The sequence below is a fragment of the Mauremys mutica genome, chromosome 10, assembly GCF_020497125.1.
Source record: "Mauremys mutica isolate MM-2020 ecotype Southern chromosome 10, ASM2049712v1, whole genome shotgun sequence".
In the NCBI taxonomy this organism is placed as follows: Eukaryota; Metazoa; Chordata; order Testudines; family Geoemydidae; genus Mauremys; species Mauremys mutica.
The window spans coordinates 46279295-46293913 of NC_059081.1; the positions used below are offsets into that span (position 1 = coordinate 46279295).

The 14619-nt window shown below is 38.7% G+C and overlaps 1 protein-coding gene across 4 annotated transcripts in view; it reads right to left on the bottom strand.

The window, feature by feature from the left end:
- Window positions 1-14619, bottom strand: part of NCKAP1 (NCK associated protein 1) — a 113142-nt gene that overhangs the window by 39899 nt on the left and 58624 nt on the right. For all 4 annotated transcript variants that reach the window (XM_045032662.1, XM_045032661.1, XM_045032660.1 and 1 more), the window contains 3 exons: window positions 10508-10589; window positions 9231-9289; window positions 2081-2226 (listed from right to left, as the gene is read on the bottom strand). In XM_045032662.1, coding sequence (XP_044888597.1) covers window positions 2081-2226; window positions 9231-9289; window positions 10508-10589 — 287 coding nt within the window. The remainder of the gene's footprint in view (window positions 1-2080; window positions 2227-9230; window positions 9290-10507; window positions 10590-14619) is intronic.

A 14619-nucleotide genomic window follows, 5' to 3' on the forward strand; every position in this document is an offset into this window, starting at 1 on the left:
TTAAATGTACCATGTTGATTTTGTGATCAAGCATAGTACCCTCTTACATCATATCCCTCAAAATTGCTATAATTTTCCCCACTGTCCATAGAATCGACTAAAAATTATTTTATTTCCAGAGAGATTCTTGTTTAGTTTTTATTGTCCCATTAATGTAGGCTTGTTCCATCAAATAAAATGTCCTTGTTAACAGAGTGATTCAGAAGTGCATAATATTAACCTAATTTGGTCCTCAAGGCATTAAACTAACAAAAGGGAATGGTGAAAAGAGTTTAGCACAAAATTTCTAGATGTCAAGAACAAAATTAAGCAAGGCACATGAAAAGAAGAAATTCTATACACCAATGCTAGGAGTTTTGGTAATAAACTAGAAGAACTGTTCAACTATGAGCATAAAGTCAATCTAGTTAATTACTGAAACCTGGCAGAAAGATTTGCAAGACTGGAATGTTAAAAATAATTTGTTATAACCTATTTAGGAAGGACTAACTGGGCAAAAGAGGAGGGGAATATAGCATTGTCTGTTACTGGTGCTAGCTAGATTTAAGGTAATACAAGTATGCCTACTCATGTTACAATCACACCTCCACTTGCAGTGAAGACATAGTCTCAAGGATCTCACTCTATTTAGTTTATCAAAGATAATATTAAAGGATGACTTGATCAAAGACTATAAGTACTTAAATAGGGAATGGAAATTTGGTAACAGCGGGTTTTTCAATCTAGCCAACAAAGGTACAAGATCTAATGGCTGACTGTTGAAGCTGGACAAATTCAGCCTAGAAACCACACACGCATTTTTAGCAGTGAAGGTAGTTAACCAATGGAACAACTTACCACTGGTTGTACTGGATTCTCCATTGCTGGATATTTTAAAATCTGGAGTAGATTTTCTCAAACATATGCTCTAGTTCAAGCACAACTATTGGGCTTGAAACAGAGATTAATTCACAGAAGTTCTATGGCCTGTGTTATGCAGGTCAGACTAGAAAATGACTTATGGTTCCTTCCATCCCTAAAATCTATAAAGCATTTCTAATGTAACTTTTGCTATTGAAGTTGAAGCAAAGCTTTGATTCAGTGCTAATTCTAGGCACTTTGGCTTTTGGGGAGGGGATGGGGGATACAAAAATAAATACTGAACGTAGCTATTGCTAATTAACACTCTGTGAATAAAAGAACTGCTGAATAACATGCAAGGTTTGAAGCACCAGTTCAAGTCCAAGTTTGGGACACCTGATAAAATTTATTCTTTACCAGGCACTTGACTCCAGACTGATTTTATAGCAGAGAGAAAACATGCCTTGTTTTCCCCTTCTCTTGTACACCACCCCCCAGATTTGCTCCAGTTAGCTCCCAATGGACCTGGAGGGTAAAATTGAGTCCTGAAGTTGAAACTGTTAAGGCAGGAATAAAAATGATTTACAGTCTTCTATTTGGCTCCCATAATGAAGAAGCAAGCACTGTTTCTCAATTAAAACAGGGTGAAATATAATTTACAATCTGTAGCTGGTGAAAAGCCTTTTTCCAACTTACATATACTACTGTTCTGAACAAAGGATTTTGTTTTTAAATACTATAAAGTATTATGGGGTTAAATACAGCTTACTTTGGGAGGAGAGGGTATTTTTATTTTAGCTGACACAGATCGATGAATTTTATATAGTTTAATATATTTATTAGCCAGGATCCTTATGATAAATGTACTGCAAATGTATAAATAAGTAAATAAAAAGTAGAGTTATTGCCTGCTTATCAGCTTTGTTTGAGAAACTTACATGTTGAAGGGCAAACTCTATATCGACTAGGCAAATGATGGATAATCATGGGGACTGCTGTTGTCCTTTGAATGAATCAAAGCATACGCCTGCTATATGGATTTTCAATGAGGAACACACACACGCACACACACAATCAGTGCTGGAGAAAGTTACTGTAAGCAAAAAATCAGGAACTATCATCCACTCTCTCATTGCTGGATCTTCCTAGAGGATATGCTGTTTAAAAACTGCACGTGTAAGAGGCTTAAATTAACCAAAGTTATAAAGACAAAGCTTCTAGAGCCAAATTAATGACATACCAAAATATAGAAAGGTCTGATGTTTCCACCAACATCTCCACCAAGGAATCTACCATTTTTGTATGGAAAATAATTGTATTCATCATCTTTCCAAGTTCTCTGTGGTCTGCAAGACTAAGTGAAGCCTTAGACACACTGGTGTAAGCCTGTAAGGACATAATAGAATAAGGACAATAGTTTAGTAATATTAAGATTCTTATATTTATAATTAACTCAGATAATGTGGATATGTAGTTGCATATAAGTTATTAATGCTTCTTTAAACTTCTCTTCAGCCCAGTGTAATTTTAAAGAGTGGTTGAACCATGTATATGACCCATGCTTTTTAAAAATATCAAAGCTTGGAGTAAACACCTGTCTTCATCCTCCGTCCCATTTTTTTTAAAATTTAGAACCCATAACACTTTACAATCAAATTTCCATATTAAGGTGTTGCCCTAATTTCCTGTTTGAAGGCATGGTATGACAGCAACACTGGGGTAAAGTTTCTGGACCAAAGCAGTATTCTCACAGCAGAGGATAGAGTGTTCCCACATAGCCACTGCTAAGATACTTTTGGCTACAAGATGGTATCCTTCCACTTCTCTGCCTCTTCCCTTAACAAACCAGATTTTTTGGAGAGGAGAGTCTAGACTGAGAAGATATCAAGTTGCACAGGAAAAAGAGCATGGGCCAAGAAGTATGGAAGAGGGGTGTGCATAGAAACCAAGAGTGAATTGGAGGTAGCTGAATAGGTATGTTTCAAGGGGTGCGGGGGAGGAGCGGTAAGGTTCGGCAGGGTAGAGATTCAAGTGCAGGGGGCTCAACAGGGGAGTCTGGGTGCAGGGGGCTCAGTGGGGAAAGTTCTGTGTGTGTGTGTGGGGGGGGTCTGGATGCAAGGGTGTTGGGTGGACGGGGGCCAAGCTCCCCATAGTGACCTTCCTCGCTGCGGCTAAGTGATGGAGGCAGGAAGCAGGGGAGGGGTGTGGTGCTTCATGCAGCCACGGAGGTTCCTGGGGGTGGGTCTGACCCAGACCCTGCTATCCCAGGGGAAGAAGAAATCCTGTCCTCTCCCTCACCCCCCAGCAGCTGAACCAGGTGCAGAATTCCAGTTCCCACAGGAGTAATTCACTGTCACTCACCTGGGCTGTACACTGCACAGACGCTTGGGAAGCAGTTCAGCCACCCGCCTCTCCTAGGTCACAGCTTTCCTGCCCTCCCCTAACACAGCCCATGAGGGAGAAACTGACCTGCTACCAGAGAACGCCTGGCTGACCCCCCGCCCCAACATTCCTCTATGCCTCCCATTAGGCTGAGGGGGTGCGGGGGCAAACAGCAACTCCAGGTGCTCTGTGCCTGCTGGTCAGTTTCCCTACATGGGTTGTGTGGTGAGTCAACAGGAGCTGCTCCCTGCCATCCTCTTACACAGCCCACGTGGGCACAGTGACCAGGAGGCACAGAATGCCTTGTGTCACTGCTCGCCCTGCCTCCTCCACGAAATCTGGACACCGCCTCTCCCCACGTGTCACCTCTTAGATGTATCCAGTATGGGGGGGATGCCCCTCTATGCCCTCCCCCCCCCGCAATCTCCACCCATGGGTAGGTGAGAGACTATAGCATGGCCAATTGGTTCAAGACAGGCTTTGTCTTTACTGAAAAAAAAAAAAGTGTGCGTGTGTTATAGCATAACTAACGTACATTAGCTATCACACAGTAAATTCCTAGTGGACATAAGACATTGATGGTACTTCATTCCGATATGAACTGGAATATGAGTGCTTGTAATGACTGGAACCTATCCCTGGGCAGATATATTTTTTTCTGATCTGGAGTTGATCCGGGCTCCTGCTAACTACCATCAGCTATGGCATGAGTGATTTTTTCCTAGCTTATTAGGTGGCCCAGCCAGATGTACAGGGATACAGCATATTCAAGGCTCATTGCTGCCTCCTGCTGTAATCTGCCTCTGATTAGCCAGTTATCTAAGTATGGGTAGACATGGACGGAATGATGAAGGCAAGTGTTACTATCCTGAATCTGAGGAGGCATATATATATATATATATCTGTTCAGTCTTCTGAGTCTAGGATAGGATGAAGATTCCCTTTCTTCTTCGGAATAAGAAATTACCGGGAATAAAACCCTCTCCTTCTATATTACTCTACACAGGAGCTGTAGAAGAGTTTGCAAAGTATTGCACTTTTTTAAGGCTTGTGAGAGAGGTCCCTGAAGAGGGATCGGAAAGGGAGGTGAATAGCCAGGAGGATATACAAATGGATGGGATAACTATAGGTGATGATATCCAACACCCATTTGTCTGAAGTGATATTAGACCTAGCCGGATGGAATGAGGCATGGTGGCTCCCAAAGAGTTATATTTGGCAAACAATCCTGATAGTTATTATCTCTTCCTTAATTCAAATCATTTTAAGAGATTATAGTAAATTCACGCCTTCACACAGGTTGTCAATTTCAAATTTAATTTTAAATAGGTTTATTTTTAAAAATATACCTGTATTTAAAATTTAAAAACATTCAATTTAATTTTTTTCAATAATCAATTTTTATTCACCCTGAACCAGAAAAATCGCCAACTATGGCCATTAACCAGGGGTATGAGTCCAGCCTGTGTTGGGCAGGGTTTAAACCCTGATAGTTTGCAGTCTGCCATGGTGGGAGGCCCAAGGCATCTATCCCTGCTATAAATACTGAAAACTGAATGAAGGGGATGGGAGGTTGGTTTTTTTGGGGGGGGGGAGGGGAGAAAAGGGGGAAATTTACAAATCAAAAATAAGGAGGGTGAAGATAAACTTGCTTCACCTAACAGTTTGGAAACTGCTGAGTCTGAAGCTCTGTAGGAGTAGTAGGTCAGATGCTTGCTGGGTTTTGTCTCGTTGCTGCAGGTGGTAAGATACTAAGGGAGGAGTTGCAGTCAAATTGCCCTTTATGCCTTTGCACGAGAAGACACAGGTTGCATGCACAGCCCTGATGGACACTGCAATTCAAAAAAGCCCACTTCGCACACATCAGGCACATGCACACCTACAGTGGGCAGGGTGACCAGATGTCCCGATATTATAGGGACAGTCCCGATTTTTGGGTCTTTTTTTATATTGGCTCCTATTACCCCTCACCCTCTGTTCCGATTTTTCACATTTGCTGTCTGGTCACCCTAACAGTAGGATCCACACTGACACGACTGGTTCATCCAGACACACTGAGAATGGGAAACGAGAAGCCTCTGACAGACCAAGAAACTCTCTCCTACTAACTATACATGTTCTCTTGCAGATGTAGGGAGAGGAATAGATATGAGGAACAGCTGGACCGAAATCTGCCAGCAGTCCCTGACTGAAGATGTTCAAAAAAAAATCATAGAGGCTCAACCTCACTTCCTGCTCTCAATGCATGGGCATAAGCCAGCAGCTACCTGGGCTGATAGGCTCTGCAAAACCCATCTTTTCCAAGTAATAAGAATCTGAACAATGCCCATTTGAAAGCCAGCTTATTAGTAGAAGAAGAGGGAACACCTCAGCCAAAACAGTATCTCAGCTTAGTCTTTGGACAGTGTTTCGTTAATTCCAGGAGCTCTGCTCTTTCCGGATGTCATTAGCGTATCACCTGCAGGTCCTCCCTTCAATCAAGAAGTGGAGGTAGGAGCTAGAAATGCAACAGTGGATCAAAGCATCAATACCAAGATCGGTCTGTGCTGAATAGAAATACCTGCCCTGAAGAAATTGCAATCTAAAGGCAGGAGTGAATATGACAGTACAACACAACTTAGAACGCTTCATGGCATAATAGTTTCCATAGATTCTGAAAGAGCAGAAGGAAGAATCCAGCCACACATTTTATTGCAAAGCCACTCCAGGTGCATGTGGTACTGTGAGGTGAGGAAACAATGTGAAATCAGCCAAGAAGCTTGAAGGGGCAGGTAGGAAGAGATGGAAGCAGAAATGTAAGGATGGGTGGAGGCATGAACAGCTTTGAAGAAGCAAAAAAAGCAGCTTGACTTTGCAAAGACTCAAGAGGGTGGGAGACAATCATCCTCTCCTGCATCTCCGGCTATTAAATAAATCTTACAGTTTTAAATCCCAATTAGGATTCTATTGTAAGTTTCCCATTTTAAAAAAAGCATAGGTGGGCCAAGACAAGGCTAATTTACCCAAAATTTAACTTGATAAATTTTCCTGCATTTCTTTGTTGTTTCTAATTCTTGATATATAGTTTTTAAACAAATGCTTCAATTCACTTCTTAAAAACAAAAAGACATAGTACTCATGAACAGTCTTCTAACGTATCAATGACTAATGGATGAAAAACAAATGGGTGGCAAAAAATACTTCAGTTTTGTGCTTCTAAGTGGTAGCTATAATCAGAGTTTTAAAAAAAGGTTTAAAAGCTTTGACAAAATGTCATGTACTGTCCTTTTTAACATGCTTGTAGTGATAGTCTAACGCTATTGAAGTCAATGGCAGAGCTCCCATGAAGTTCAATGGGGCCAAGATTTCAACTTAGATGTTTTATGGAAAATTTGATAGGTAGTGGCTTTAGGAAAAATCTGCGTATCTAATCACCATACCCAACAAAATCTCTTGAATCACTCTTTTCTGCTTTCCATTTTAACTCTATACATGTAGTCTAATCTTAGTACAGTAAAATAAGAAATGGTAAATCCTGCTTTGTTTTTGCTATTGTTATAAAGTACACAATGATTACTATAACTAAGATGAGAGAAACATTAACTTTCTTTATTTTTCAGTTTCCTTAGTCTGTGCAGCCCACAGCACTTTTTGAATCATAAGCCGCGTGTTTGTATGTATTTTCACACAGCAATTGGAGAGACAGACACCTGTAAAATGTAGAAAAATTATTAAATAAAAATTGACAAGGAAATTCAGGAACTGGTGTAGTAACAATCTAACTTTTTTTTTTTTAACTAGACATTACTAAATTTCAAGTTGCCAGTGCCCCCTTGAGCACAGTTATTCTCTTTTTTCATATCAGCAAAGGGTGAGTTACAAAGCAGGATTTACAGTATGCCTGTATGAAATTCATTTACAGAAAAGTGCTGAAAAAATTAAAGGCAAGAACTATTTGTCATCAATGGCTGACAAGTTATTACGACTTATATTAGCTTCAATTTATATTTAAAAATAAATTGTACCCTTCCATTTAATGCACTACAGGATAAGAGTCTGATATGTAATGGAATTCAGATTTATGCTTAATTTTAACTAATAACGAAATCTAGGTTCCCCGCCCCCCCCCCCCAAACCAATTTTTGTTCAAAGTTAATTTTTTTTAAATAGATGTTTTCTTATTTCTATCACAATAAAGATAGTTCATTTGAGGATTTAATACCTCAGCTTTGGCTACTAATGTTCTCTGTTGAAGAGACCTTCCAGTTCTTTTTAAAACAAATATTGCTGCAGCTCCCTGCAATTACCAATAAAAATGTATTTATTCTGCTACTGTTGCAGATGTTACATGCGAGTAAGGTAACTTAAGAATTTCAGTCACATTACATGTGTAGCCAAAGATTTCCTGGGTCCAAGTCCAAAAAGGACTTTGAGCATGTGTTCTATTTGTGAAAAACAGTTACATGAAAAGGGAGATCATGTTTTTCCAATCCTGTTTTTACAGCTTCTTTGCACAGCTGAGGAAAACCAGGCTCTTTATGGTATCTTAAAAATACTTTCCCAGAAAGATGATTGGCCTGCCAGTTGACAATCTGGAATCTTGCTCAGGAAAGCTTGCTTGAGTATTCTTTGCACTGTAAAGAACTCAAGAACAGGCGGTTTGGAATATTTTTCTCAATATTTGGAGGTCTACAGTGATTTTGTTAAAAACTCATGTCTATGCCAAATTTCATTTTACCTATCTAAATATTCTTCCATGTCAACAATACACAGTATTTTTTGCTTTCTTGCTTAAATGGTTGTGTGGTATTGCAATGTGATGCTTAAACAGATGTCACATTTCAGGGAAAGGAAAGCTCTACCTATGCAAACTGTGTGTTTCAATTTACATTTTTAAAAGTACTTTGGGGTCTACTACAATTATGGGTGTGATAAAAGACAATGAAAAGTAAGGCCATACATTGGCAAGTGACTATGTAAAAACAGCAGTCATTCAACAGATTGCTTCACTGTGTGTATTCAGAATTGCATCTACTTACTCTATAAACATAAAAAAGTTTTAATTACTTCTTAATCCTGTTAGCACTGCAGAGCCAATATTACTGGGATTAGAGCACTGTATTCTATTTTGGTTCAAGCACCAGATTTGTTAACTAAGTTCTAATGGTAGGGCTAAATTCTGCCATTAGTTACATCTGTGCAGACTCATGTAAGAGAAAAATTGTACAAGTGTAAATAAGATCAGAACTTAGCTTGAGGAATCTGTATTACTGGTGATAATTCAAGAGCCAGAAAGCCACAACTTTCAGATCCAGGGTTGAATTTCTAGTGCTGACATTTATGTGAAAACCAAGAAGACAGTACTAGATATGCCATTTATACTGACTATCTCAAATGCAATCAATGATCAATGCAATGGAACATAATACAGTTATATACACTGCCACCTTGTTAATACAGCTGGCAACACTACAGCATTAAGTATTTAGACACTTGAGCGTTCATTTTTTAATTCTTAGTTAAAAATCCTAAGATTTTCTTTCTGATCTGTAACAAATTCAAAGCTAGAGTAGAAATTTCCTGCCTGGAAAAGGCTTATTCCATTTGTGAAGCACTGTGTAATATAATTTAATGTAAAGCAACAGTTTTATCAAATAGAAATACATTGCATTATTTTCTCACACTATTAAAAAAAAAGTCTATAAATTCCTTTGGTTGAATCAAATACCAGTGTACTGTGTGGTGTATTCAGGTGTCCGTACCATGTTGTGTTCAGTATATTTGATTTCTAAACAGTATTAACTGTATTAGGTATTTACAAAGACATACACAGAAAATATAAAAAGAATTAAAATAAAATATGCCAATGGATTATCCTCTTAAATTTTATTTTGTATCAGTATATTAAGTTGTCCTCCTTTGAATATCTGTCACTCATTTGCAAGATAAACACAGTTAAATAGGCAATAATTTAAAAACAAATTATTCCTTACAACATACCTGCAAAAGTACACATATTTAAAACTTACCTGCAATCTAAACCAATCTAATCTCATTCCTCTGAAGTCGAACACCTCCCCATCTTCAACTGCATCAGAAAAAAATACAGACTGTAAAATAAAATCTTTAAAGAGTAAATATGAACACAAAAATTCAATCACATTTTTCTAAGGACAATTTTAATAACAAGTCTCTTAATGACCACTTTCTTTAGGAGAATAAGGTTAGATTTGGTCTGATAATTTACTAAAAATTATTCCAACCCAGCATATACGATCGTGGGAATAAAATTGCCTTTGAGTGGATAAAGCATTTATCTGTATGAGTTATGAATAAACACGCACTTTAAATGAAAAAGTGGGACTACTACAAGAAAAAACACAACAGTTTTGTCAAAGCTGCAGCTACAAAGGCTTGTGTGTTTATCCTAAGCCTGGTAAATATATGATAAGGACCACACAGCTGCTTTGCAGACCTCGTCCTCACAGCTTAGCAGGTGAAGTTGCCTCTCAAGGAATGGACTCTAGTCCCCTCAGAGTAAGAAAAGCAGTAATACAATACACTGTTACCCTAGATTGTATGCACCGACAATGGTAACTAAAGATTAAACTGAAGGAGTCCCTTAGGTTAACAATGTGCCTACCAGAAACTGAATTTATTGTAGTCTAATTTGACATACCACTACATGAAACTTGACATACCACCACATGGCATTGCCCTGACATGCCCACTGGGCAATAAAGATCATGTTCTGCCCACTGTGCATTTTACAGAGAAGACAAAGTAATTTTTAATACTTTCAACACTATTATCCCACCATTTTTCTTCCTCCTCTTTCACTTAATCACTTTGATGCTCTGTTGTGGCATTCCAAATTCTGTTCACTGAAACCAGTGGAACACCATGACATAACATATGTGCAGCAGCAATGAAAGTGCATTTTGCCTGATGTAAGTGTTTCACTCCTGCTTAAGATTCCAGGTACAGTCTTTCCCATTTACCATGTGTCAGCAACAGCAATGTGAAACTTACTTGAATACTAATTTCTGAAAATCAGAGAGCAGGATTCCTTTCAGTAAATTTCCCTTTGCTGAATGTGCACTGATGTATCAAGCAGATGGGGTTATACAAGACAACAGGAAGCAAACAGGAGGAAGTAGAATGGAGAGAAGCAGCCATCATGCAGAATGAGATTAAGAGAAAATATCTCTGATCCTAAAACACCAGAAAGCCTGAGCAGCTTCAAGGTAATAGAGACTGAGCTTCAGTTGACTTTTGCTTGAGCTCTTCATCTGAACAGCCTTACCTTGTTTCACACTCAGGGAAGTCATAGTGTTTACAAAGGAGGACATGATGATTGACTCATCTTCAGGGCACACTGAAAGATTCTAAAACAACAATGGAAACACATCAATTGCTTCACAGAAACAATATCAAGAATAATCAAATCCACAAATTTAGTAAATGCACACCAGAGTGTTTTTTTTTAAACTTATTTTTAAAAAGTTAACTTTAAGAGCAAGATAACAATATCTCTAGAGGTAGTCTTAATTTAGGAGACTGGTGCAAGTGGTTCTGGAACCAGTAAACTTTTCCAAGCTGTCCTCAGCCAGCGATGAGAAAAAAATATTACAATCCCTATGTAGCTGCAAAGGGATTACGCAATGCTTTAGTAAACAGTGCACTGTTATGAGCTTTCTAGGTAAAGCCTCCACACTCTCCAGCCTAGTCATTCATGCAATAGTCACTACACATTTTTCTGTTCCTAGTATTTTGCTGATCTAGATGGCCACCTGACCTCTCTGCATGCAAAAGTCAGACGAGGCAAGATGCAAGACAGACTATTAAACACATGATCACACTAGCTCACCACCTTGCTTCCCATTAAATCCCACTTCAACTATGATTTCCACATCTAACAGTTCATGAACTGACAGTTAGATGGGATTTATACTAGTAGTTTTCAACCTGGAGGTCCACAGACTACATCTAAGATTTCCAAAGCGGTCCACACCTCCGTTTGAAATTTTGTAGGGGTCCAGAAACAAAAAAAGTAAAAAAACGCTGATTTATACCATTTGGAAGATGAGATATGACGTTTTCAGACAATATAAAAAGTATTGTTTCACAGAGATAGCAGTTGTTGTAAACACTAAGACCATATTGCAATGGAAGACTACTAAACCACAATAGTCATTTTGTATAGTTCTGATTATGGTCAATATTCTTGGGTTTTCTTCCAGACCTGGAGTTTCAAAAGATACTGGATCTCACCACTTAATGATTTCAACCTATCCCTGTGTTTCTGGTACTAAAAAGTAGTTAGCCCAAGGACTCAACCTGCTATTATGATCATTTCCTTATTTCATGGTTCATCTTAATGTACATTTGTACAAGGAGCTCAAATGTCATTTACTGCATCTAGGATATCATCTCTCCAGGGTCACTGATGCCAAATTCAGAAAAATATAATCTATACCATCACTCTGGAGCATGCAGATGTGAAGAAATAAGAGTACAACTTTTATAGTCATAACTTTTCCAGATAATAGAGAAGGATGATCTGATGACAGGTGGAACATACATAAGCAGCAAAAAGCAGGTATTTAATTGCTAGAAGCAAATAAATCATTCCAAATCAGTAACTCCAAGTATTCACTTAGTTTTAAATAACACAATATAAAAAAAATTAAAATGTAAACGAGAGTTATTTTTATTGTTTTACGGTATTAAGTTCAATAATTAAAAGAGAATTTACAACACATTCAACCTAACTATAAATCTACAATCTAATACACACTAAGTAACAATCTAATTAAATAAGAAATAAATGCATTCATGAGGACAGAAGTACAGATTAGCAAAATGTGAGCTCCATCTACTGGTCACACAAGAGTATAGTCTAAATACAGTAGATCACCATTACATACACCTTTGTCATGCTCTAGGTGAAGAAAATAATTTGACTAATATTGTATTAGTCATACTAATGTCCAATTTCTTTGAGCTTTAAAAACAAAACAATTTTCACACGATACCAATTTTATTCCTGGCAAGTTATTTTACATAAACTCAAAACTCGTCTGCTTTGCCTTTTGCTTTGGAAATATCATTTGCTGAATGTTATCAGCATATTTAATACTATCCAAAAGAGACAGGGTCCTAGCCTTCAAGAATCACATAGTGAAGTCTGATTCTGAGTTCTGTTGCTTCATCTCCCCATGCCCTTGGCAATGATGAGTGAAAGTCACTTTCCAAGTATAAACACACACTATTATATATATATAGAGAGAGAGAGAGAGAGAGAGAGAGAGTCAGTGGCTTCTTTGATCTGAGTTTTGAGCCATCCATGCTCTACCATTCTGGTTTGCAGGCATGGCCACTCGTATTTTAGGTATAGCTACTCTGACAAAATAAATGGAATTTTCTTGTGATATCTCTGCATTCTCTGCCCTACTGGCTTGTCCTTACAGGCAAGAGATATGACACTAGTGAAGAACCTCATCTCCAGTTACATATACTTCAACAAACTCCTTTTGAGCAGATGGGAGAACTTGAGGCACCTGCCTTGAAGCACTGAACCTCTTTGTTTCTACCCTTTCAGGAGCTAGTGAAGACAGGGACTTGACTTGGGAGATGATGTGCCCAGGTGCTATGATATCAAATGTGGAGAAACCTTCAACCTAATGGGCTGAACACTATCACATCCAGTGGGGATGAGAAACAGATCTCTCTCAGATAATAAGGCATCATCAGCATCTTGGAACACACATTTATCCTCAGATTGGCCAGGCTTCTTATCTATGAAACCGTGCAAGGTGTATGTAAAAGTCCTTCCCTATGAAATAGCAAAGATATCCATGGATCTCAATGTCCATCTCCATGGTACAGGGCTGTCTGTCATGTAAAAAAACAGCAACTTAGTAGGTAGAGGTATTGCAAAGAGGTCCATACATTGAAGGTGGCCCCAACCACCCCCCCCGAGATGGTAAGGAATCAGTGACATTTGTGAGCGTGTTCTCCTTTGCAGTCAGAAATTTCTTTTGAGACATCTGCAGTTCCACACCTAAAATTTCCCAACAAAGACGACAAAATGTCTCTCCTTGCTCTCTGAAGTAGAACATTGGTATGACACTCAGAACCCACTGTAGTCAATCGGAGTTTTGCTGTTGATATAGACGGGGCCAGGATTTCACTATACTTGAACTGTAACCACATATTAGAATACCGGGTCTGTTAGTGTCCAAAGAATATACAAGATCTTTTTGGGGAACGGTTTTGTGAAGAGGGATTACTAGTGACATAAGCGCTGAATCTCTCTGCCTGTACTTTCCACTTCATAGTGAGTGCTTCCATATTTACAGCAACTGTGAAGTCCTTTCCCCCTGCTGTAAATGACCCTCAAGCTAATACAAAAGCATAACATCAGGCCCTTGCTCAAAAAAAACCCCAACCACCACACACACACACCTCTCACTAATCCTTATCACCTCATCTCTTGTGAGGGGAAGCGGAATAGAGAAGATTGTGGCAAAGCAACTTCTAACAATACCTACAGTCCTCAGATTTCCTTCACATTGGCCAATCTAGTGGTAAGCGTGTGAGTGAGAGAGTCCACCAGCATAATTTGCAAGCTTCTTGCTGATAATGGACAAGACCCAAGAATCCACAAAGATTATTAGATCTGTCAACTGTCTTTGATACTGTTGATCATGAAATGATGCTAGCGTAGTTATGGTACCTATCGGTGGGTGGATGGATGGATGCAAGCTTATAAGGGGTGCCAGAGGGCTCCAGTCAGTCAGTCTCTCCCTCCTATTCAGCATGTTTGTGAAGTAGTATGGGCCAAGGAGTCTCCATTATGCTGATAAACTACATCTTATGACTACTCTCAGGGCAGCAATTGAGGGCACTGTGCTGCTTCCCAGAGATCTTATAAAGAAGAAATATCACAAAAGAAAAAAGATTCTCTTAGTGCTACTAGAGACATCAAGCTTTATTGCTCTGTGTGGACAAATAAATACATATAAACATTTTAAAGTGAGATCAGAAGCAATAAGGCACAAAAGAATATTATTCCTGAGGAAAACAGTCAAGGGAACTGTTGAGAAATGCTGAAAATACAGCTGAAAAACCGTAAGTATTTGCATAGTCTAGATCCTGTCACTTCCTTTTTCACACTGATAGAAGCAGGAACGTACTATGCACTGGTTAGGTGGTTCAACAGATTTACAACTCTGAAGCTACAGGCGTTCTTGCCAGTCAGTTGGTGAAAGAAGACAGCCAGGAATCTTAACCTATTTCAGTTAGTACCTTTAGGTGAATATAGATTTTTTTTCCACCAAATGCAACAGAATTTACATTTTTTTTTTACATTAACAACGTAATCAAAGTCCAATCTCTATAGCATGAAGCTGA